Here is a 25,088-nt window from a genome sequence, read left to right as displayed (position 1 = left end):
ATAGACATCTAGCTTTCCAACCCGAGAGCTTGCTCTGAAACTTCTCCTTGATAAAATTTAGGATAGCAACTCTTGACCTGGTGCTGATGAGCGGGTTGCCCAGATATAAATCACCTATCTCAAGCTGCCTTGCAGTCTTTTCATAACCTCCTTGTAGTTAGTACTTTCAATGCCTTCACTGAAGAGGATAGTAGATTTGTTGAAATTTAAAGCTTGACCTGAGTAGGAGCAGTATTTGTTTATAATTCTTTTGAGATATGAGGCCTCACTTGAACTAGCTTTTCTAAAGAGTAATAGATCATCAGCAAACATCAAATGGGTGAGAGGAGGAGTTGCTCCGGAGATTCTTATGCCAGCCAAGGTTTTGCTTGTTATCCCATCTTCCAACATAAAGGAGGGGACATTTGAATCGAAGATGAATAAGTAAGGTGAGAAAGGGCAACCTTGGCGTAGCCCTCTATGTTCCCTGAAAGCAATATCACTATGCATTTGTATATATATATATATACTTTGTTAGCTAGCTTGACTAGTAAACGCTAAGCACATAGTAGATGAATTTGGAGGAGACGATCTTATGATTCCCTAACGTTTGCGAGTTTATATATATGCATGTAGGCCCGCAAGTGGACTTATATACTTGTAAGACCGCTTACAAGCACATAAGCCCATAAATTAGTAATTTAAAGAAAATTATTAATATTATTTTATTTTTAAATGTTCATTACATTTTATAAATCATACTTTATATTTTACCTATTTTATGACTCACACTCTATATTTGATAATTTTGAAACCAGATCCCTCATTTTTTTCTATAGTTCTCATTTAACACTCTATATTAATTTGTACGGTACAAACAAAGAAATATTCTATTATTATATATACTAAATAATTTATAAAATAAATTATCCTAGTTTCTTCATTCTATTCCTCTCTCCTATTTTCCCCATCAGCTTTACCACCTCATCATGCCTAAACTAGAGGTTTTAATCCCCAAATTGGAGTTGGTCGAAATATTCGGCTCACTCCATCTTCTCCGGTGAACCCTCCATCGAAGCAAGGATAGGTAGAAGAGGAGGGTGTTGAAGAAGAAAAAGAATAAGAGGAGGAAGAAGATGATGAAGAAGAATAAGAAGAGGAGGGGAAAGATGAGAGAAGGTGGTTACAGCGGCGATGATGGGAGGAGGTGGTTAGGGGAAGATGGTAATGGAGATGGCATCACTTGTCCACTTGATATGATCTAATCTAACCCGGTTCACATCACTTGTCCTCACTCTCTCCCTTCTCCTCTATTGTTCGACCATCACCAAGCTTGGACGACCACCACCCTTGGCCGACAAGTTGCCTATCTCCTTATCCAACCACCCCTCCTTGACCCTAAGGAATGGTCCACTTTCTTCATCCTCCTTTCTTCCCTAAACTATCCCCTACAGCCTTACACCACCATCGTCCCTATCATTCCACCACCACCTACCCTACCAGTGCCACCCTATCACCGTTGGCCTACCACCACCATCCCATACTTAGGAGTTTGTGCCTCCATCCATGGATCCCCAAAACCAGTTCAAAACATTATCTCATAGGTCTGTTCATCTCAACCTCTAATTAGTGATCTGATAGTATCTCGCAATCTAGACATCCAAATGTCGAGATATTTGATTTGTTGAAAAGTTATTTTCTAGAGCTACAATATATTATGTAGATCATCCAAAATATCTCTAAAAAATTTTGCCCTAATTTGTATCCAAAACTGGTTAGTCACTCGAGGAAAGATCGTGCCATTTGGTATCGAGCCAAGGTTGAACCTCTTACCTCCAATAATGGTGGATACAAGGTCCATGGCCTCAATGAGAAGAACTAAAGATAACCCTACCCCGAAGGAGGAACTGCCATGCTATAACCAACCATAAACACTAAGCAATTTGGGTTGCCGCGATTAGCCTTAGCCAGGTAGAACCGACCGTAGGTGTCTTTGCAGTGGCCCTAAGGCGCACTAATGTGATGCTCGAGATGACGATTTAGTGGATAGACAACCTACAAAATGAGCAAACCGAGTTAAAGGCGATGATGTTGAACCGATTAGCTGCGTCTACACCTCGCTGATGACTGGAATCGAGGGTCCCTCCATGGACCGCTCCTCCACCTACTGTGGCTCCTTTGATCTAGGTTCAGCACCATATCAACGAAGAACTCTTGCTGCCCCTTCCCACTGAGTTTTGACATGTGCCGACGTCTACTCATGAGCCGATTGTAGAGGAACCCAATCGACGAGCCCAAGTGGAGCAGTTTGTGGGTGATGATGATTTGTTGGAGGACCTTGATCCATTTGGAGACAAGTTTGAATGTGTGAGAGGCTACCATAGGTCTAAACCACAACAACAAAGGTTTCAGACCTAAACAATGGGTTGCTTCAAGTGCTGATGATGGGATTCCAGGTCGAACTATGCATTTTGACTTCCCAAAGTTCGAGGGAGGCGATGCTATGGACTGGTTGTTTCAAGTGGAAAAATTTTGATTGCCAAGGGATAGCGAAGGAGATGAAGGTTCAGATGGCAACTATCCACTTTCAAGAGATGGCGCTCCATTTGTATCAATCCATTATTAGCAGCAATACTTCTGTGAAGGAAGGCATGCAAACTACTATCCGTTCCTTCACACTAGCTTAAGTGGAGGAATGAAGAACGAAAGGCTTGTCCTTCAGATAAGATGAATGATGCACACCTGACAATTGATGCGTCAAACAGATAGGGAGCGTTATGCTCATAGATGGCATTGAGGACACAAAATTTGAGGTTTCTGAGGGGGAGAGAAGGGTTGAGCTTAAGGCGAGGCCCTTGGAGAGTATGTAGGGGAGGACGGCTATGTGGAGATATCATTGCACGCATACTAGGGAACCACCGCACCGAAGACTTTTTGGGTGAATAAACTGATCAAGAAGCAGTGTACACATCCTAATTAATACACATTTCTTGATAAGCGATTAGTTTAGAGGATTGGATTAGATATGGGGCCAACTACAGGATTTGATGAGGTGATCGATGACGATACTATTGATACGATCTCCCCTTAGCCTGTAAACCTACTATTGTTCCTATAGATTCTAAAATGCAGCTAAGCACCACTAATGGAGATCCACTCACTGACATATCTCACTACAAAAGACAAGTTGGTCGTCTTCTCTATTTGACCTTGTCCAGAACAAATATAAATTTTGTTGTTCACAAGTTGACTCAATTCTTATTTTAGCCTAGATTACCTCATCTTCAAGTTGTTCATCATCTCCTCCGATACTTGAAGAACAATCCTGGTCAAGGGCTTTTCTTCTCATCTTCCTCATCATCACAACTTCGAGCATTTTATGATGCTAATTAGGGCTCATGTCTTGATACTTGAAGATTTGTCACCGGTTTTGTTATATTCATTGGAGATTCTTTAATTTCCTAGAAGGCTAAGTAGCAAACAACGTTATCTTGCTCTTCAATAGAAGTTGAGTATAGAGCTTTCTCTTCCATTGCTAGTGAAATGTTTGGCTTCAACAGTTTGTTAAAGATTTTGAAGTGGAAGTGCCCTCCCTAACTTTTTTATTTGGTGATAATCAGGCTGCCATTCATATTGCTTCTAATCCCATCTTTCATGAGACGACAAAGCATATAGAGATTGATTGCCATTTTATTTCTGACAAAGTTTCTTCTAGATTTATAAAACTCTTGCCAATTCGGTCTCAAAATCAACTTACTGATATCTTTACTAAACCTCTTCCCCCCTAATATGTTCTTTCCTTTCTTGTCCAAGATGATTGTTAAAGATATTTACAAGCCACCTTGAGGGAGGTATTAAGATGTATTAAGTGAGTTTACTCAGTTAATTAAGCTTAGTTATTTAGACATTAGATCCAAGTTAGTTGTAACAAACTCTCGAAGCTGTATATATAGCTCATTTGTTGTTGCAAGATGAGCTCGATAAAAAGAAAAGTTAATTTCCATTCGTTTTTGAATTTGAGTAGAAAGTTAGTTACTAGTTCACTGCAAATGCACTTGAAGCATTTCTATAAGCAGCAATAAGAGGCTTAATTAAAAGCCACAAGACAATAAGAATCAATAAGTATTTAGTTTATCCTTGTCATATTAGCTTTGAATAGTCCAAGGATGAGTACTACGTCTTACCATTATTGTCCTTATTTTGAATTTAGATGTACTCATACACGTGACGATAATGTTTTCTTGGATCAAATCACACTAGCATAGAGTCCGATTATTCCGATTATACTAAGAGTAACCTTGACAACACTTAAAAATAAAAAATAAAAATATCTCGACTTAATTTGTTGATGCTAACTAGATAAACAAATTGAGGCAAATTTGCTGCCCTGAGGAAGTCGGTAACAATCTCGGAATCGGAAAAAGAAAGATAAACTAAACCTTTAAGAAGGCAATGAAGATTGATTGCATTATAACCCTTAAATGAGATGAATGACATTTTTTGTCGATTCGCATGTCAAGATAAATAAACCCCTTTCTTCTCCAAAGAAGAGAGCGTTAAAATGAGCCCTTTATCCAGCATAAGAACATGTGAAGTGGCATATAAACTAATTTAATTAATGGTTCCATATTTACTTCTCTACAATTAATTTAGCTCTAGCATGGCCTTCTTCTATCCTGTATTGCTCCCCTATTCCAAGATGAGCCATCAGGAACCATACCAATGTAAGTAGCTCTCCTCCAGCAGTGAGTTGTTTTGCATGGTAGTATCCTCTGCAATGAGTTGCAGAATAACATAACATCTCTACCCAAACAGCACTCATTACCTTCCATCTCTTCTCTACCTTTAACTCTAGCAAATCTTTTGCAAGTATGCATGCATCAAATAACACTGATTTGCTTCTATCCCCTTTAACTTGAATTGGTGGAACTTTAGTCTCAACCCAGAGAAGCATCTCACATGCCTGCGTCTCATCTGGATTTGTTTCCACACGTTGAAAGAAGTTCTTAGCCTCTGCGCAGGTGTCTCCGTATCGAATCTGTCCAATCCCAGCAGTAAGCATAAATGGGTGAACTACAAGAAGATACAACATGTAATTTGACACTACTTTGCTAATCCTGCGGTCCAAAGTGTTGCTCTCTGGATGATTTGTGCAATCATAGTAGTAACACAGATCGGATGCGATATGCCAGAGAAGAATGCTTTCGTCAAACTCCACCTCGACACTCCAGCCAAGTTCCTTAAGGTATCCCTTCTTCTGAAGAGACCACTTCCCTCTGCAAGAGCTAAAACGCTTATAACCTTTGGAATCGTCTGCACTGCTAGACTTGCCCTTGAGGTCCTCAAAGATGAACTCTTTCAGCTCATCAGTGACAGGAGAACTCTTGGTGTGCCAAAATTTATCCCAGAGATCTTTCATGGAAATTAAGTCCATGAAACTTTTGTACGCAGACGGTTGATCTTCAAGGCAAAAGGTTATCAAATTGTATTGTGCCATGGAATTAGACCATCTTGGTCTATTCTGTGGATGGAAGAAAGACATGATTGAGAATATCATGTTCGATAGCCGGAATCTTTTGAGATCTTTAAGCCGGAGAAAGGCCCAGTCAGAGAAGACAAGTAGACCAACAGAGTAGGCCTCAAGAGAAAGAGCCCCTCCCAACAACAGATACGTAATGACTACATCGAGCTCCACGTAGCTATGTTTCCTGGTGATCCAGAAGAGAATGAGGGAAGACAGGGTAGAAGAGAAAGTGATGCAGCGAAGAAAAGGTCCTAGAGTGGTGTGAATAGCGGTAGATTTAGTATAAAGCATTTCATAAACAAAGGAAAGTTCTATCTCGATAACCTTGAAAGCTTGGAAAGCAGAGCACTTCAGGAAGAAGGACTGGCTCTCGTTGCGGTCGTGGAAGCTAAGGATGAGGTCCACGATAAGGCGCTTGAAGGTCTGAAAGAATTGATGAGATTTCGTCAGGACTGTCACCATACTAACATCCTCCACGACTGTGTCCAGAGAGCGTGGTTGGGATTCAGGCTCCTTCTCCACTTCTATCTCTGCTTGTAGTCCTGCAGTCGACATTGACGCATACTCCTCCATGAATTTGGCATAGTTGGGACCAGGGTCGGGAGGAGTGACCATGGAGTTTCTCAAGAAGTCCATGCTTGCAGACATGAGAGCCCAAGACTTTTCAGCATACTTAGTAATACCAGCGACAAACATCAGAAGTGCAGGGGCCAGGAGCTTAGTGTTGGGCAAAGATCCAACAAAGACATAGAAGGCAACTGCAACCTGAAAAACTAGCCCAAGTAGGTGCCTCATCCATAGCTCATTGTCCTCTAGAGAGAAGGCAGTGATGGTGTCGGGGCCCCCGAGATGTAAGAGAAGAAACGGTGCCCAAAAAGCTTGGAGATCGCCATTTTCTTTGTGAGGACCAGAGGAAGTATTGTCTTGGTTATTTGAGAGGATGCCGAGGGCAAATGTGGCGACCCAGTCGGCGAGTAAGTAGGCCGACCAAAGTGTCAGGCTAACCCACCGAGAAGTGTTGCGCTTCCTAAGGTTCCCGGAGAAGATGAGGATGATCTGCAGGAATAAGCTGCACAAAATGAATGCTCGGATATCCCAATCACTCCATACTTTCCTTATTCTATAAGGAAAGAGTTGCATTTTTCTCTTTTGCGCTTTTTGTTGCGTCTTTCTTCTGCAGCACTACACATGGCATAAGAACTTAAATCAGGTTGGTCATCATCTTATTGAAGGAACGACGAAGGAGCATTTGTCGAATTGATGGACAGAGGGAGTTTGTCGCATGCAGATTCTTGGCATTTGAAACTTCTGCGAAATTTGACTGGGATGGCAATAACACATAATTAGTTTGATTGCTTCATAAAAGAGGGAAAAAAAGAAAGAGAAAAAGACGAAAGGAGAAGGAAGAGAAGAGGAAAGTTGCTGAGAAACAGAGTCAGAGTGTGAACGCGACGAAGAAAGCGGCTTCAATAGGAAGACGAAAGATCAATTGGACGACTTGGAGTCTTCTACGCCATGTAGACTACGCGCTCCCTGAGTGATCAGTGAGCCCAAAAAAGTAAACCGAAAGTGACTTCCTTTATGTTAGTGAACAAGCCATTTAAGATATGGTGTATTTTGTCCTCAAAATTATGACTGTCGGTGATCAACTTCCAAAAGCTGTCTTGCTAAAAACAAATGGCTGCCTTTCTAGGAGATTTCCAGCACGACAAAGGCAACATGCTAAAAGAGAACACCAAAACTTGTCCTACATATTCTACTGGGAATCTAGCCATTCTCCAGCTAAATCATTGCATCCTCGATCTCGTTACCGGAGTCAGCGTACCAACGAGAATGGTAGAGGAAGGCATAGCTGACGTTGTTTCTCCATTCATGAAGCAGTTAACAAAAGCAAAGGACCTGGCTCTCCATTTCAAGGACGATGCTGCCTTCTGTGAGATCAATCCATTGTTTCAGGCAATTGAGAAAAACGTCCGGGTTGTTGAAGACGTCTTACTAAGAGCAACGAGATGGGAGAAGGGTGTGATCAATGATTTCGGCGTTCTCGCTCGAAACGTGGAAGACATCCTGGAGGAAAACTGCAGTCTTCAAACTATCAATTTACAACTTCAAACCATCGACAAGGAGATTACAAGCTTAAAAGATCGCATGACTTTGCCACTCAATCTGCCACGTATTGAACCGGTCATGCCAACATCATTATCTAATCCTCCATCGTCGGTGGCTTTACAGCCATCGGATGAGTGGAGGAAGCTTGAGATCGAGAAGAAAATTTTGGTGAGCTCGAGCATGTCCAATCTCCAGGTGAGCTACGAGAACCTTGATCTCCAGTTGAAACTATGCTTGCTTTGCTTTTCTATCTTCCCAGAAAACTCAATCATCAATAAGAGGACATTGATCTACTGGTGGATCGGCGAGGGCCTACTAACGCCGACAAGAAGCCAAACGGCGGAGGAGACCGGAGAGACTTGCTTTAATAGGCTGATCGCCAATGGCCTGATCGAACCCATCTACCAAAAGCGGCGTCCTACGACCAACTACTACAGAATGCATCCTTGGACGCGACGAATGGTGATCTTCGTAGCGAAGAGAGGGCAGTTCTTCGATTTTGATGCAGAAGGCAACCCGACATCAGATTTCTCAGCAACTCGTCGTGCTTGCTTAGCTCTCACCAGAGAAGGGGCTTCGCAAGAAAGGCTAATGAAAGGCCGCAACAACCCTGCTGATTTGCTGACGCTCTTCAATATTAATGAGCAGTACCTGAAATTCGAGAAGAGCTGGTTCTCCGGAATGAGGAAGATCAATGTGCTCCATCTAGGCCGGTGGCAGAACTCGGCGAAGCATCATATCGAAGTCGAGAGCACCCAATTCTTGGAAGGACTGCAAATGTTCAAGCACTTAAGGTACCTCTGCTTTCAAGGAATTTCCAGAATTACCAAGCTTCCTACATCGATTGGTGAGATCTCAAATCTCAGGATCTTGGACCTCCGAGCATGTCACAATTTGGAGAGATTGACGGAGAAAATCACTTCATTTAAGAAGTTGACCCACTTGGATGTATCAGGGTGTTACTTGCTAGAAGGCATGCCAAAGGGAATTGGCTCGCTCTTGGAACTCCAAGTGCTAAAAGGATTCGTCATTGGCGATTCTACAAGCAAGAAAGCATGCCGACTTACCGAGTTAGCGAAACTGGAGAAGCTGAGGAAACTGAGCATAAGTATTGGAAGCCAGGTGACGGTGACGGAAGACGAGCTGAATGAGCTGGGAAATTGTGGAGCCCTTCGCTCTCTGACGATTACATGGGCGATGTTACCATCTAAAAAAGTAATTTCAAGGCTAACCAGGATGGCATCGATGACGATAACGTCCCTCTCCCTTCCCCCAAGTCTCGAAAAGCTTGACCTCCGATGCTTCCCGAGTAAAATGGTGCCAAATTGGCTGGTCCCTGCTAAACTAGGGAGACTAAAGAAGTTATACATCAGGGGGGGAATGCTGACTAGCCTTGGAAAACATGGAGGACTACACTCGCAGATATGGAATGTGGAGGTGCTGCGTCTCAAGTTCTTGTGTGATTTGGAAGTTGGATGGCCGGAAATACAAGCAATATTTCCACATCTGACTTACTTAGAGGTACACAATTGCGAAAAGCTAACATCCTTACCTTGCGACAAGGATGGAGTGTGGATGAATAGTGAAAGAGAAAGGTCCCAAGTTCCAGCAGCCGAAGCTACCACTTGATCCATTTATTTCAAAGTTCTCCTAGACTCCTTTTCTTTTCCTCCTTTATTGGTCTATTCTTTTTTAGTTGATGCATAAGAGCATATGATTTGGTAAGAGCTGAGAATTTATCTAGTTGAGCATCAGGCAGTATATGTTCAACCTAAGAAATACTAATTAATTAACATTGAAGAAATGTGAATTCAAATATTCTGATATCAATTGAAATATCACAGAGATATGAAAAATAAAATCTTAAGTCAAATTCAAAGTTAAAAGGTTATTTGCGTAGAAAACTCACTTGGTTTTCAATTTGGTGAGCCAGAGTTTTTTTCGATTTTTCTTTCAACTTTACTCTTACTGCATCATTAAATATTGACGGGACACTATAAGAGAGAGAGAAATGGCCCCGTACTTTTCTTCTTTTTCATCTTCTACTTCATATAATGGTATTAATTCTTTTTCTTCTTCTTTTACTGTTGCCGTTCTTTTTACTATCTTCGTCTTCTTCTTTTCGTACATAAGCTACAAAATTTTAATTTAGTGCAATTTTCAAATTTAGAAGATAATTATTTGGCGTTGGAATATTATGAAATCAATTGAATAAAATCGTTGATATCATGATCTACAAATTTTGTATTTAGAGTTTCAAATAGATTATGAATCTATCTATGGAGAAACGAATAATTCCTAGTTTAAATATGAAATTATGAATTACAGTCACAATTTCATTCTTAAATGCAGAATTTCGTATTTAAACTACAAAATATTAGTTTAGCACAGTTTTAAAAAAATATTCAGAAGATAATTATTTGATGTCCAAATATTATGAAATTAATTGGATAAAATCGATGACATCATGATCTACAACTTTTGTATTCATAGTTTCTTCAGATTATGAATATATATTATGGCGAACTAAATAATTCCTAGTCTAAATATGAAATTATGAATTATAATCAGAATTTTGTACTTAAACATAGAATTTTAATTCTGCACAATTTTAGAAAAGTATTCAAAAGATAATTATCTGATGTCCAAAAATTATGAAACTAATTGGATAAAATCAGTGATACCATGATCTACATCTTTTTATTCAGAGTTTCTTCAGATTATGAATCTATCTGGGTCAAAATGAATAATTCTTAGTTTAATTATGATTAGTTAAATAACCAAAAGTATGACTCTATATGATTATTTTTTTTTTATGTAAATTGTAATTGTAAAATATGTAAATTCTACAATGTATAGAAAAAATAATGAAAGTTGTTAAACATTAATAAAAGTTGTTATTTATATTTGCGAAAGTTGTTAATATTTTTTTTCTACTTCTTTTTTTCTATTATTATTTTTTCTTCTTCTTCTTTTATCTCTTAATTATTATTTTTTCTATACAAGTTTATCTAATCGCTCTTTAATTAATACAGTAAGAGATTAATCAGAGATAGTTGTGAGATGATGGTGAAGTATTTCAATTATGCAATGTATAGAAAAAAATAATGAAAGTTGTTAAGATTTAATGAAAGTCGTTAATATATATTTTTTCTTCTTCAACTACTTCTTTTCTGCTATTGCTTCTTTTTCTTCTTCTTTCTCTGTTTTTCTTCTTTTTTTATGCCTTAATTTTTTTTATCTATACACGTCTCTCTAATTACTCTTTAATTAATAAAGTAAGAGATTAATTAGAGATAGTGGTGAGAATTTATATTTCATTGTCTTATAACAACTTTTGTTTTTTTATACACATTTGTTGTCTTTTAACAACTGTAGTAGTGAAGTAGATTAAGAAGAAGAAGCAACAATAGAAAATAAAAAGAAGAAAATATATTAACAACTTTGCAAATATAATAACAACTTTTGTTATTTTTTCTATACACTTTCTATACACTATAGAAATTACATATTTCACTATTATGGAGTCATATTTTTTGTTATTTAACTAACAGAAAGGGCAAAAGATAATTATGATTAGTTAAATAACCAAAAGCATGACATGTATTATTATTTATTTTTATGTAAATTGTAATTGTAAAGTATGTAAAATCTGTAATATATAGTAAGAACAACGAAAGTTGTTAAAAATCAATAAAAGTTGTTATTATATATGCGAAATTTTTAATATATATTATTCTTCTTAGTCTACTTCTTCATTTCTGTTATTGCTTTTCTTTTTTCATTCGTTAATCACTCTTTTTTTTCTATACAAGTCTCTATAATCGCTCTTTAATTAATAAAGTAAAAGATTATTTTGAGATAGTGGTGAAATAATTAGGATTAGTTAAATAACAAAAAGCATGACTCTACATGATTTTCATTTGTTTCTATATAAATTGTAACATAGAATTTTATACTTAAATATAGAATTCTGCACATAAACCTAGAATTTCGTAATTAAACTAAGAATTATTCATTCCGATGTAGATAGATTCATAATCTAAAGAAACTCCTAATACAAAAGTTGTAGATTATGATGTCACCAATTTTATAAAATTAGTTTCATAATTATTGGATATTATATAATTATATTTTGAATAGTTTTTCGAAATTGTGCAGAACTAAAATTCGTGTTTAAGTATGACATTCTGCATTTAAATATGAAATTCTAACGGTAAATCATAATTTTATATTTAAATTAGGAATTATTTATTTCACCATAGATAGATTCATAATCTGAAGAAATTCTGAATACAAAAGTTGTAGATCATGATGTCACCAATTTTATTCAATTAATTTCATAATATTTGGACATTAAATTATTATCTTTTAAATATTTTTTTAAAACTATGCTGAATTAGAAGTTTATAGTTTAAGTACAAAAAGAAGGACATAGAAAAAGGAGCAGCAGCAAAAGAAGAAGAAGAAGAATTAACACCAGCATATGAAGTAGAAGATATTGATAAAGGAGAAGATGAGTACGATGCCATATCTTTCTATGTAGTGTCCCATCACTATTTAATGATACACTAAATGACAGTAAGGGTAAAATTGAAAGAAAAATAAAAAAAAAACCTCAATTGCAAGGAAAACCGAAAAAGACCCTAGCTCACCAAATTGAAAACTAAGTGGGTTTTTATTGTAAATAACCCAAGTTAAAAATTAAAATGATTTGATTTAGGAGAACCATATCAAACTATGTTTAAAGAAACTGATTAAGAAAAACTAAACTTTGGTCGAAAAGTGAAAATTATATAAGAGTATAAAATGAAAAGCTAAGAAAGAATAAAAACAATAAACATGTCAATATACACAACCATGATTTTTTTAACGTAAAAAATCTCTCAGTTTGTTGAAAGAAAAATTAAATCAAAATTAGATCGATCTATATCAGTTATAGTGTTGAAGTCATTGTCTCTTGCTCAAAATTTATCTAGTCTGCAGTACATTCAAACTCCTTGGCGGTGAGTGATGCTAGTCGATATAGATTCTATTCAGCTCCTCTGGTGCTCCATAATCAATTTCTGATGAAGAATAGCACTTAAACATATGCTGTGGCTCTTTTCACAACAAATAGAAATCCAACTCCAAACCCTATAGAACTCTTTTAAGATGAGAATAGAATTATATTAAGTTCTCGCTTGAATGGATGCTACCCTCTACCATTAATTTATCTAAATACAAGTAGGGAAAGACTTTACTTTGTACTAGTAGAAGAATCTACCAAAAGAAATTCTAAGTCTGAACATGAATAAGAATTTTTCTTCTCAAATTTACGTATGTTGTCCGGATACTATTTAAGTCTTCTTAAATGATTGCATTTCAATGCCTGGATGCTATTGACCTCGCCCAGATGGGTCCTGAAATTGCAATGCTGAAGTCTAATTTCTATGTGAATTTCCTTAATTTCTTTGTATTATCTTATTTTTCATAAACTGCATGACTTGACTGACTATACAATTGAATATAATTTGTACAACTTGATGATATATGATTTTATCCATAATTTGCCATTATAAAAAGATTGCGCTTACAAACATAAAATTTGTAATTTCAGCAATTGAAGAAAATCCAGAACTGAAAGATTATAATTTAAAAAGTGTAAGAAAATAAAACAAAATGTAACAAAGTGTTTAGTAACTTTTACTAAATTGACTGAAACTCTATATTTGAATTCAAGAGTTTCAAACTTCCAAAACCGGTTTGAATACCAAAATGAAGTAACAAAAAACTCTATTATGGTGGCGTGAGCTTTGTTGCCTGGCACCCTAATTGATCCCTCTTATTGCATTTACAAATTTTGTGCAAGTTCATATGCACTTTGGAAGCCAAAGCGTGGGAGGTTTGTGAAGCTTTACTGGCCTTCGAAAATTATGATATATCTATAAGAAGCCAAAATATATTATATAAGATTTTGGTGAAAAGATATAATTGCTAACATTTGAAATTTCTACATTGATTTATATCAAAAAGTAGATGACGTCGATGATGTTAATCGAATTTGTATAATTTATTATGGAATAAGAAGAGTATTTGGCAGAGAAAGAAAGAGCGGAAGTGATCAAACTCTGACTGCCATCATGAGATGATGGTTTTGAGAAAGCTTTGTCTGTATTACCTCTGCTTGGGATTGGTGGTGTGAGAAATATTACTCTTGCTGAGCTTGTTTACATTGATGTGTTAGATAAAATACTTTAATCAGAATCCAAGACTTACGTGTTGATATAGTAGATAGGATGTTGATCCACACTAATTCTTATCTCCACGCGTTAGGAATTACTAAGCTTCCTCCCTTTTACCTACATTACTGGATGCAAGTACTATTGATTAGATATGAGCCCTCTATTTATAGGTGAGAGAGGGGCTAGATTTTTTTATTATTACAACTCTTTATCCTTAATGTATCCTGCCCTATCACGAATATATAGAAATTTTCTTTTATCAAAATAGGAATATTCTCAATAGATTAGGAAACTATAATTAACTCAACTCGATCAAGTTCAATACACGTGAGATAGTGGGTCACTTAAAGTGATAAGTAGATTAGTTAGTAATTATGTCATATACTATGTTAGGTTTATAATGTTGGCAAATATGTATAAAATATTCTAAGTAATTTTTTACATATATATGAGCATATCTACAAATTTTGGTAACATTAGGACCAAAGATTTTCAAGATTTGGAGAAGATAACTCATTGCGTTCACAAGACGTTCGCACCACGTTCGAACACACCCTCGAAAGTTTGCAATCGCGTTCGCATATATAGAGGAGGTGTTTTGGTTGTTCAAACGAAGCTTGGAAAGTTTACAACTGCATTTGCACATATAGAGAGGTGAATTTGCATGTTCGAACTCGCTGGGCAATTAAGTGATTGCGTTCAAATGCACACAGGCTGTGTTCGAATGCACCTACTTAACATGCAATTTCTGGAGTTACGAGAGTTCTGTTTAGACTTGAATTTGACCTTATCTTATTAATCTATATATTGGTAGGGATGCCCTAACCCTAGTAGTGTTGGTGATTGATTTAAAAAGAAAGTTCTTAGAGATAAATACGGATCTTCACCAATAAGGTCCATCTCATCATTTACGCATCAAGACTTTCGTCTTAAGGGTCCTCTAGATGATAGATCAATCTCGAGGGTTATTGAGATTAGAGATCAATTATGGGAAGCAGTAAATCACGAGCACTAGCAATCAAGATTGAGTAAAATAAAATTGTGGGGATCGACAGGTTGTTTTATAAGTCAGTCTTGTAAATTGCTACAGTTATTAGTAATTAGTTTTAATCCTAGTTTAGATCCATAGTTTTTTTTCCGTTTGGATTTTTCAACGTAAAAATCTTAGTGTTCATTATTGCTTTACTTTTCTGATATTTATCCTACATATATACATAAGCAAAGAGTTAGAATTATTGCCTAGGGTTTAGATATACACGTGTATCTAAGTATTTTTCAATTAGTATCAGAGCATGTTCTCTTACTTTAGAAAAATATCCACTAGGCATGGATTTCCACAGAGATGGACAATCTTCTATTAGACCTATTCTTGATGGAGTGAACTATATTTATTGGAAAGCTAGGATGCTAGGATGAGAGCTTACATGAAATTGATAGATGAGCGTGTTTGGCTTAGTGTTTTAGACGGCTGGAGTGTTCCTATGCACGTGGTGAATGATAGGTTAGTTAAAAAACCCACTAAGACTTGGGATAAGTCAGATTATGAAAAGGTCGGCTGGAATAGCAAAGCAATAAATGTTATTTTCAGTTGTATTTCTTTTGATGAACTTCGAATAATTTCTACATATGAAATTGCTAAAGATGCTTGGATGATCTTCAAGACTACACATGAGGGAACCATTGCTGTTAAGCTCTCAAAACTTCAAAGATTGACGACAAATTTTGAAACTCTTCGCTTGGAGGAAAATGAAACTTTTGATGACTTCTATGCAAAACTTAGTGACATAGTCAACTCTAGTTTTAACTTAGGAGAGAAAATTCATGAACATAAAATTGTTCGCAAAATTCTTAGGTCTCTCCCTAAAGGTTTCAAGCTAAAGTCACAGCCATTGAGAAAAGTAAAGACATTGATTCTATAAAGGTTGAACAATTGGTTAGGAATCTTCCAATGTTTGAATTCACTCTTTTTAAACCTAAAAAGTCTAAATGTATGACTTAACTACTGTTATAGAAGATTTAGAAGAGTCGGATGAAGAGAGTGAATTAGATCCTGAGATGCTGGCTATGTTTGTTAAAAAGTTCACTAAATCTTTTAAAAAGCCTAATAAGTTCAATAGTCAGAAGTTTGAGAAAAATAAAAACCTTGAGAAAAAGAAAAATTCTATGATTACAAATTTGGGAAGTGGTAATAATAACTCCAAACAGAAAAACAAAATTCAAGAAAGCAAAATATGATGCTATGAATGTTCTAGTTTTGGTCATATTACACAGGAATATCCAAATCGGCTCAAGAGGAAAGGTAAGGCTATGAAAGTCGCTTTTGATGACACGAATAATTCGGATGATGATTCCGAAAAAGAACAAGAGAACTATGTAGCCTTTAGTGCCTCCTCACTCTTGTACTAACTCTATTGTTGATTTTGATAGTACATATGAGCAGAAAGTGTTACCTCTAGAAGAAGAAGATTCTGAGATATAAAAAACATACAATGAATTGTATTTGGAGTCATTCAAATTGAAGAAAAGTAATCTAAAGCTACTCCAAAGACTTAAGGTGATAGAAGCAGAAAGAATTAAATTTGAAGAAAAATACCAAGTGGAACTTGAACATTTTGAAACTCTCACATAGCAATTGAACGAGGCATTGGAAAATGCAAAAACTTTAGAAATTGAACAAGAAAGGTTGCTGAAGGAAGTAACCTTTCTAAAAGGGAAAAACAAATTAAATGAGATTCTAAAAGCTCAAATTTTTAGAAAGATAGGTATGAATTTAGATACACTAGTAATTCAAGTAATAAAAAGACTGTTTTTGTTTCTACAGGTATTCAAAAGGGAGATAATGTGAAACTATCATCCAAACCTTTAAAGCAAACCTGGATGAAAGCTCCAAAGTCAAATCTAAATCGATATCATGGTGAGACTTCAAAGGTGAATAAGGTAAACTTGAGACACAACCCTCAAGAAAAGGTAAGTAAAAAAGGTTTCATACCCATGTGTTATTGTGGCATTCTAAGGCATATTAGACCAAATTGTAAATTTTTAAAGAAACCTAGACGTGCTTTTATTTATGGTATGAAAACTAAGTCTACTTGGGTTAAGAAAAATAATTTGAAATGTTATGTTGTTCATAAAGCCTTAAATGCTATAAACTCTAATATGTGGTATTTAGATAGTGGTTGTTCAAGATATATGTTTGGTGATAAATTCATGTTTACTAAATTTGAAGATTATGAAGGAGTTGTGACTTTTGGAGATAGTAAATCAACCAAAGTAATCAGTAAAGAAAAGGTAAAGACTCTAGGGGTGCTTGTTCTTGACAATGTTTTATATGTTGAAGATTTAAAAGCTAATCTCCTAAATATCAACTAGTTCTGTGATGAAAATTGTAAGATAAAATTTTCAAAAAAATGATTGTACTATTCTATATCATGAAGGTAATATAATATGTTGCAGATTTAGAATATCAGATAATTGTTATGTGGTTGGAAATTTAAGTAATTTAAAATATAATAGTGCTACTTTGGATATTGCAGATCTTCGGCATCAACGTTTAGGGCATGTGAACCATAATGAATTATACAATCTGTCCAAACTTAAGGCAATTAGGGGAATACATAAGATGAAAGAGAACTTAAAAAAACGTGTGGGTCAATATCAAATTGGGAAACAAATAAAAATCTCACACAAGAAATTGAATGCTGCTACTACCGATCGAGTATTACAACTAGTTCATATGGATCTTATGGGACCCACAAAGACTGAAAATCTTTGAGGTAAATGGTATATATTTTTAATGGTAGATGATTACTCTAGATTTTCTTGGGTTGCCGTGAAAAATCAGAAACCTTTGAAGTTTTTAAATTACTATGCTTAAAACTGCAAAATGAAAAATCTACTACTCTTAGAATTCAGTCTAATCATGGTAGAGAATTTGATAACAAAAATTATTCTATCTTTTGTGACTCTCTTGGCATTAAGCATAAATCTACTACTCTTATCTATATTTAGATTTATAAAAATAAGTAGAAGTTCTAAAACCTAATAAATCATCATATTTTATATGAACATATTTTAATTAGATAAACGGCTAATTTTATGTTACCTAAATATTTTTAGATCCCAAACCTCTTATGTGAGACCCTATGGATCTGGTTAGCAATGAGTTGACCCTCGGTTGGCGGACATGAGTGATACGTGTTTTGTATATTCTGATCAGATGGTGAGTAGTCTTATCCCCTAGACGCTTTTCTCAAATTAGGATATATTATATAATTATGTATATGCATGTTTTGTTCTTGAGCATGATTATATGATCTTATCTAAAGATAATTTCAGTCGAGCATATTTTATCATTCATGTTAGTAGATTGATCTTGGATATGAGTATGTTGATGATATATAGAGATGATTAGAGATGACTATACTGTTATGACTTTATGTCGAGATGATTTGTAGCATGAGTATACATATAATAGACTAGCATGAGTATGCATGTGATACATGTACCATTAGAGATTTTATTGCATCATACATTTCTTTTAACTCCTCTTCTACCTAAATTCATGATATGTATGACTTGTTATAGTATTGGATAAAATGCATATGATCTGTTATTTAGAAGGAGAGCATGAAATCTGATTGATAGGATAGTTGGTAGAAAGCATTAGGATACCCAAGTGGGCGCAAGGGTTAGGGTGTGCTTAGAGATGATTGATCGCACGACATAGTCGCGATCCTATGACCTTACGTCCGAGGTCAGTAGTCTGTGCGCGTAGTAGACATTCGGACACATGTCGTTCGCTAGGGCATATGTGGCAAGTTATCCTCGTGGTTTCTATCAGCTAGTTAGGTACTTGGGTCTAGATGATGATAATATCCTTAACGGTTGGCAGGGTATGATTATATGATTGAGATACCCTTAATGGTTGGTACGGTATGCTCTGAGACTTCGGGTTGAATTATGAGACAGGGTACCGAATGTTAACTATGCATAATGGTCTAGTATGATGATAACATTCAGAGATGACATTGATGATTGAGATGTTAAAAAATGCATACAATTTTATTATCATCTAATATACCTGATTAATCGAGTGGTCAATATATATCATATCTTGTTGCATTTGATATCATAGCATGGTCATGATTGGTATGCATCATATGTGTCATATTTGAGAAAAAGGTATAATGATGGAATGATATGGAGGTTTATTTATACATTGTCGAGAATTATATACTTTGATCAGTTATGACATGACATCTATATTTAATTTATATATTATTGAGGATACATTTATATATTTATTCATGATATGATGCTCTTGTATGATTCATATTATCTAGTACATGATTTACTATCTATTTGAAATCACTGATTCTGGGTAAAGTTTATTCACATAGCCTTTTGCTCACGACTCTCTTTATTTCTTTTTTAAGCCTCTTAGATATGTGGTACGTGATAGCAACTTGAGATATCCTAAGAAGATATTTAAGAATGATGAGGTGAGCTATAGGTGCGAGATGGTATAGATAATAATTTGTATAGAAATTGAGTTGTATTATTGTTTGTTTTATTTGTAATTTATGGTATCAAATGAAGATTTGTATAATATATGTCAGATTATAGTGTACTCATATATCAGTTATTTTAGCTATATATTGATGGTTTATCATGGTTTGTGTAGGCCCTGTCAGATTTTGTAGTGGTCTAATGTATATTATTGTGGACTTGGATATTCATATGTTAACAAATTTATTCGATTAATAGTATGATTTATTTGGTGATGGATTATGTAAGCATGGATATATTAGCAGGTTTTGTATGATGATGTCATGATTATATGGGCATAGGAGCGTATTTGTGCGTGAAAAGGCCCGCCCGACCTGTCGCGTGTGCCGCGCATGCCGTGTGGGCGCGTGGGCATTACACCGAGCACCCTTCTAACTATGCCCTAGCAAATGATATGTGTCTGAATGTTTGCCGCACACACAGACTAATGACCTCGGATGTAAGGCTACAAGATCGCGACTACATCGAGTATCCTCACGCTTTCTATCAATTATCCTATCAATCAGATTTTATACTTTCATTCTAAATGACAGATCATATGCATTTTATCCAATACTATAACAAGTAATATATATCAGAAATTTAGGTGGAAGAGGAGACAAAAGAAATATATGATGCGATGAAATCTTCAATGGTATACGTATCACATGCATACTAATGCTAGTCTATCACATGCATACTCAGGCTATAGATCATCTCGCATAAAATCATAACAGTATAGTCATATCTAATCATCTCTATATATCATCAACATACTCATATCTAAGATTAGTCTACTCACATGAATGATGAAATATGCTTGACTTAAATCATCTCTAGATAAGATCATATAATCATGTTGGAGGCCAAAACATGCATATACATAATTATATAATATATCCTAATTTGAGAAAGACGTCTAGGGGATAAGACTAGTAACCTCAGATTAGAAGACTCAACACACGTATCCCTCACCTTCATCAGTCAACCGTCACTCATCGCTAATAAGGTCCACGGGGTCTCACATAAGGGGTTCGAGATCTGAAAATATTTAAGTAGTATGATGTTAGCCGTTTATCCAATTAGAATTAATTCAAATAAAATATAAAGATTTATTAGGTTTAGAATCAGTTGTTTTATTTTTGATTACATAACTAAATCTATGTTATAGATATGATTCAAATACTATAATTATCATAAGATACTAGTTATAATATAAGGAGAAGAGGTATGTTTCTTTTTTATTAAAATATTCTAAATATATAATTATAAAATAAAATAAAAGGCTAAATAACTATAAATAAGATAGAAATATAAACAAGATCTATTTATAATTAATTTTAATAATTCTTACTCTATCTTGATTAATCAGGAACTCTATAGTCTTTACTTAATTATACAAAATAATAAATAAATTAATAAATTAATAAATAAGACTAGTATCTTATTCTACACACAGTAGTATATAATAAATTGTTAAAAATTACTTAAAATGTATATATTATGAATATTAGTATATATATATATCTGTAAATCTCAAGATTATAATTAAGAAAACTATTTATTAATCTAACATAACATATATATATATATATATATTAAATAATACCAATATTTATATGTAACAATTCATAACATAATTAATCATTAATTTTACTATTTTATTAAGAAAAATTATGTTAAAGAATATTTGTATATATTAATTAAGACAATTAATGTCTAAATAATCTAGTTATATTAACTAAAAATAAATACATAGATTATAAATAAATAAATAAATAAATAAAATCCACTGCCATAGTGTTGGGCTCAGCCCAGCACGAAAAACAAGAGTGAGAGAAAGAGAGACAGAGAGACAGAGATAGAGACAGAGAGAGGGAGAGGAGCTCACCAGCGCTCGATAGAGGTGGCAGCGGTGGGTTCCAAGGACAGCGGCATAAGAGAGAGAGAGGGAGAGAGAGAGAATGATAGAGAGAGGCATCTGAGAGAGATTTGTAGAGAGAGAGGCAGTGGGGCGTCGGCGTTGTGGCTGCGGCAGCGACAGGCCCACCAGAACGCACTACCAGCACGCGCCAACGTAACATGGCACGAGGTCGGCCACACTGTGGCCGATCACGTCGTGCCATGTAAAATTTTATTTTATTTTATTTTATTTTTTTTTGGGTTGAGTTGTTAGAGACATTAACTCTAGAAGTACAGTTGATAATGACATAGAAACTGAGATTACTCCAACCACCTTGAACGTAATTGAAGAAAGAGTGGAAACGGTAAAAAGGAGATGATGGAGGATTAGAACCATCCGATAGAGTCAAATTAAACCATCCACTGCCTCAAGTAATCAGAGATGTAACTGAACCAATGAAAATAAGAAGACAAATCCAAAACGAGGTATCTTTTATGTGTGATACTTCTTCTTTTGAACCAAAAAATATGAAAGAATCTCTTTTAGATGATTTTTGGATAAATGCCATGCATGAGGAACTAGAGCAGTTTAGTAGAAATGATATTTGATATTTAGTTTCTGAACCTAATAATGTAAATATTATTGGAACAAAATGAATCTATAAGAACAAAAGAGATGAACTTAGCAATATAGTTAGAAACAAAGATAGACTAGTGGCTCAGGGATACACTTAGGTTGAGGGAATTGATTTTGATGAGACTTTTGCACTTGTAGCTACACTAGAGTCTATACATATACTACTTGCTATTGCATGTCACTTAAAATTTAAATTATTCCATATGGATGTTAAAAGTGCTTTTCTGAATTGTGTTTTAAATAAAGACGTATATGTTGAACAACCTAAGGGATTTGAAGATTGTAAATTTTCTTCTCATGTGTATTATTAGGTTTTTATTTGTTGGTAATTATGTACAAAATATTCTAAGTGTATTTTTTCATGTATATGAGCTTTACATAAGTCTAGAATATCTTTGGGTTGAAGAATTGCAAGATTATTGGAGAAAAGCCGTCGAGTTCACACCGCGTTCACAAACGCGTTTGAACGCGGGTACTACGTTCACACAGATAGAGAGCCGCGTTCACAAACGCGTTCGAACGTGGGTACTGCGTTCACACAGACAGAGAGCCGCATTCACAAACGTGTTCGAACGCAGGTACTGCGTTCACACAGACCGAGAGCTGCGTTCACAAACGCGTTCAAATGCAACCTGAAAATTTTAAGTTGTCACGTTCGAATGCACTCGGGCCCGTTCGAATGCACCAGAGATCAAGACATGCCGTTCGAACGCACCCGGGCCACGTTCGAATGCACCCGAGCCACGTTCGAACGCACCAACGAAGTTTGATAGAATTGGACTTTCGTGAGTACGGATAAGACTTGGATTTGGCTCTATCTTGGAGATCATATATAAGGATTGTGATGCCCTATCTTGAGTGGGGTTGAAGAAGCATTATTGAAGGAGACTTCCTGAGGCTACATCGGTTCTTTAACTATCAAGATTCCTCTCATCTACAAAACTTAATCTTTCGTCTTAAGGGCTATCTAGACGAAAGATCAATCTCGAGGGTTACTGAGGTTGGACTTCAATCACGAGAAGTAGTGAATCGTGGGTTCTAGCGAGCAAGACTAAGAGAAACAAAGTCGTTTGGATCGACGGGTTGTTTTGTGAGTCAGTCTTGTAACTGCTACTATTCTAGTGATTGGTTTTGATCTGAGTTTGGATACGTGGTTTTTTCCCGTTTGGATTTTTCCACGTTAAAATCTTGGCATTCATCTCTGCTTTCGTTCCTAATATTTCTACGGACTTTTACTTAAGCGAACGAGTGATATCATTGCCTAGTATTTAGATACATACTTGTGTCTAGGGTTTTTTTAATTGGTATTAGAGCGGGTTCTCTCACCTTTGAGAGAGATCAGATAGACATGGATTTTCATAGAGATGGACCATCATCTATTAGACCTCCTATCCTAGATGGATCAAATTATGGATATTGGAAAGTTAGGATGAGAGCTTACTTGAAGTCTATAGATGAACGAGTATGGTTTGCCGTTGTGAACGGTTGGAGTCCACCAATGTACATGGTGGATGATAAACTTGCTGATAAACCAATAGAGTCATGGGATATGTCAGACTATGAAAAAGTTGGATGGAATAGCAAGGCAATAAATGCAATTTTTAGTTGTGTTTCTTCGGAAGAATTTAGAAGAATTTCTACTTGTGAAATAGCAAAAGAAGCTTGGACGATCTTAGAAACTACTCACAAAGGAACTATGGCTGTAAAACTTTCTAAACTTTAGAGGTTGACTACTAGGTTTGAAACTCTACGTATGGAGGAGAATGAGACATTTGATGAGTTTTATGCAAAGCTGAGTGATATAGTTAACTCCAGTTTCAACCTAGGAGAGAAAATTTTTGAAAACAGAATTGTCCGTTTAGGTCTCTTCTAGAGAGGTTTCAGGCGAAAGTTACAACTATTGAGGAAAGTAAGGACATCGATTCTATAAAAGTTGAATAATTGGTAGGAAATCTATAAACATTTGAGTCCAGCCTTTCAAAACAGAGGAAGTCCAAAGGGATTGCCCTATCCACAGTTGAACAAAGTATAGAGGAGTCTGATGATGAAGGTGATTTAGATGTTGAGATGTTGGCCATGTTCGTCAAAAAGTTTAATAAATTTTTTCGAAAGCCAAATAAGTTGAATGCTGAAAAACTTGAGAAAAGCAAAGCATTTATGAAAAAGAAGAATACTGCGAGTTCGAACACATGTGTGAGCAACAACGGTGTCAAACAGAAAAATAAGAATTCTGAGAATAAAGTTCGATGTTTTGAATGTTCTGGTTTTGGACACAGCACAAGAATGCCCTAATCGCCTTAAGAAGAAGGGTAAAGTTATGAAAGTTACTTGAGATGACTTAGATGAATCTGATGATGATTTTGAAAAAGATGAAGAAAACTTTGTTGCTTTTGCCTCTTCTCTACTCAATATTGATTCCGTTGTTGATACTGATAGTACAGATGATCAGGATATGTTACCAGCTGAAGAAGATGAATCTGAAATACAAAAGGCATATTATGACCTGTACCTGGAGTCATTTAAACTCAAGAAAAACAATCTTAGACTACATCAACGACTCAAGGTAATCGAACTTGAAAGAATTCAATTTGAGGAGAAGTACAAATTGGAACTTGAACGTGTCAAAGACCTTTCTGAACAACTTGACAATGCAAAAAATAAAATGAAAGCTGATGAAATTGAATTAGAGCGATTGAATAAGGAAGTGACATTTCTAAAAGGGAAGAACAAACTTGACGAGATCCTAAAGGCTCAGATCTCTGGAAAAGACAGGTATGGTGTTGGGTACACTAGTAATTCAAATAATAAAAAAACTGTCTTCGTTTTTGCAGGTATACAAAAGGAAGAATATCTGAAGTCATCAACTGCATTTACAAAGCAATCCTAGATGAATGCTTCTAAATTGAAGGTGAATCTACAAACTGGTGAATCGTCAATGGCACCAAAAGTAAACTTTAGTCACACTCCTCGACAAAAGGTGAGTAGAAACTGGTTTGTTCCGACATGCTATCATTGCGGCATTCTAGGGCATATTCGACCTCATTGCAAATCTTTGCAAAAACCTAGAACTGCTTTTAATTATGGGATAAAAACAAAGGCCATATGGATCAAGAAAAGTGATTTGAAATATTATGTTGTGCATACAGCTTTGAAAGCTTTAAATTCT

At 35.5% G+C, this 25,088-nt stretch overlaps 2 protein-coding genes across 2 annotated transcripts; one reads left to right on the top strand and one right to left on the bottom strand.

The window, feature by feature from the left end:
* Positions 1–4,419: 4,419 nt before the first annotated feature.
* Positions 4,420–6,851, bottom strand: LOC140796237 (uncharacterized). The gene has a single exon (XM_073149173.1). It carries the CDS (start codon positions 6,641–6,643, stop codon positions 4,610–4,612), a length of 2,034 nt encoding a protein of 677 aa, XP_073005274.1. The 5' UTR covers positions 6,644–6,851; the 3' UTR covers positions 4,420–4,609.
* Positions 6,852–7,165: 314 nt separating this feature from the next.
* Positions 7,166–9,442, top strand: LOC140796236 (disease resistance RPP13-like protein 4). Its single transcript, XM_073149172.1, has one exon. It carries the CDS (start codon positions 7,181–7,183, stop codon positions 9,239–9,241), a length of 2,061 nt encoding a protein of 686 aa, XP_073005273.1. The 5' UTR covers positions 7,166–7,180; the 3' UTR covers positions 9,242–9,442.
* The last annotated feature ends 15,646 nt before the right edge of the window (positions 9,443–25,088 follow it).

The sequence above is a fragment of the Typha latifolia genome, chromosome 10, assembly GCF_019914945.1.
Source record: "Typha latifolia isolate L0001 chromosome 10, TyphaL0001v2, whole genome shotgun sequence".
Classification (NCBI taxonomy): domain Eukaryota; kingdom Viridiplantae; phylum Streptophyta; class Magnoliopsida; order Poales; family Typhaceae; genus Typha; species Typha latifolia.
Note: the sequence above shows the minus strand (reverse complement) of the source record. Positions and strands in the feature narration are given on the sequence as shown.

What these genes read in the sequence shown, in the direction of transcription:
- LOC140796237 (XM_073149173.1), bottom strand. Translation starts at nt 6,643, where the DNA reads ATGCAACTCTTTCCTTATAGAATAAGGAAAGTATGGAGTGATTGGGAT.
- LOC140796236 (XM_073149172.1), top strand. Translation starts at nt 7,181, where the DNA reads ATGGCTGCCTTTCTAGGAGATTTCCAGCACGACAAAGGCAACATGCTA.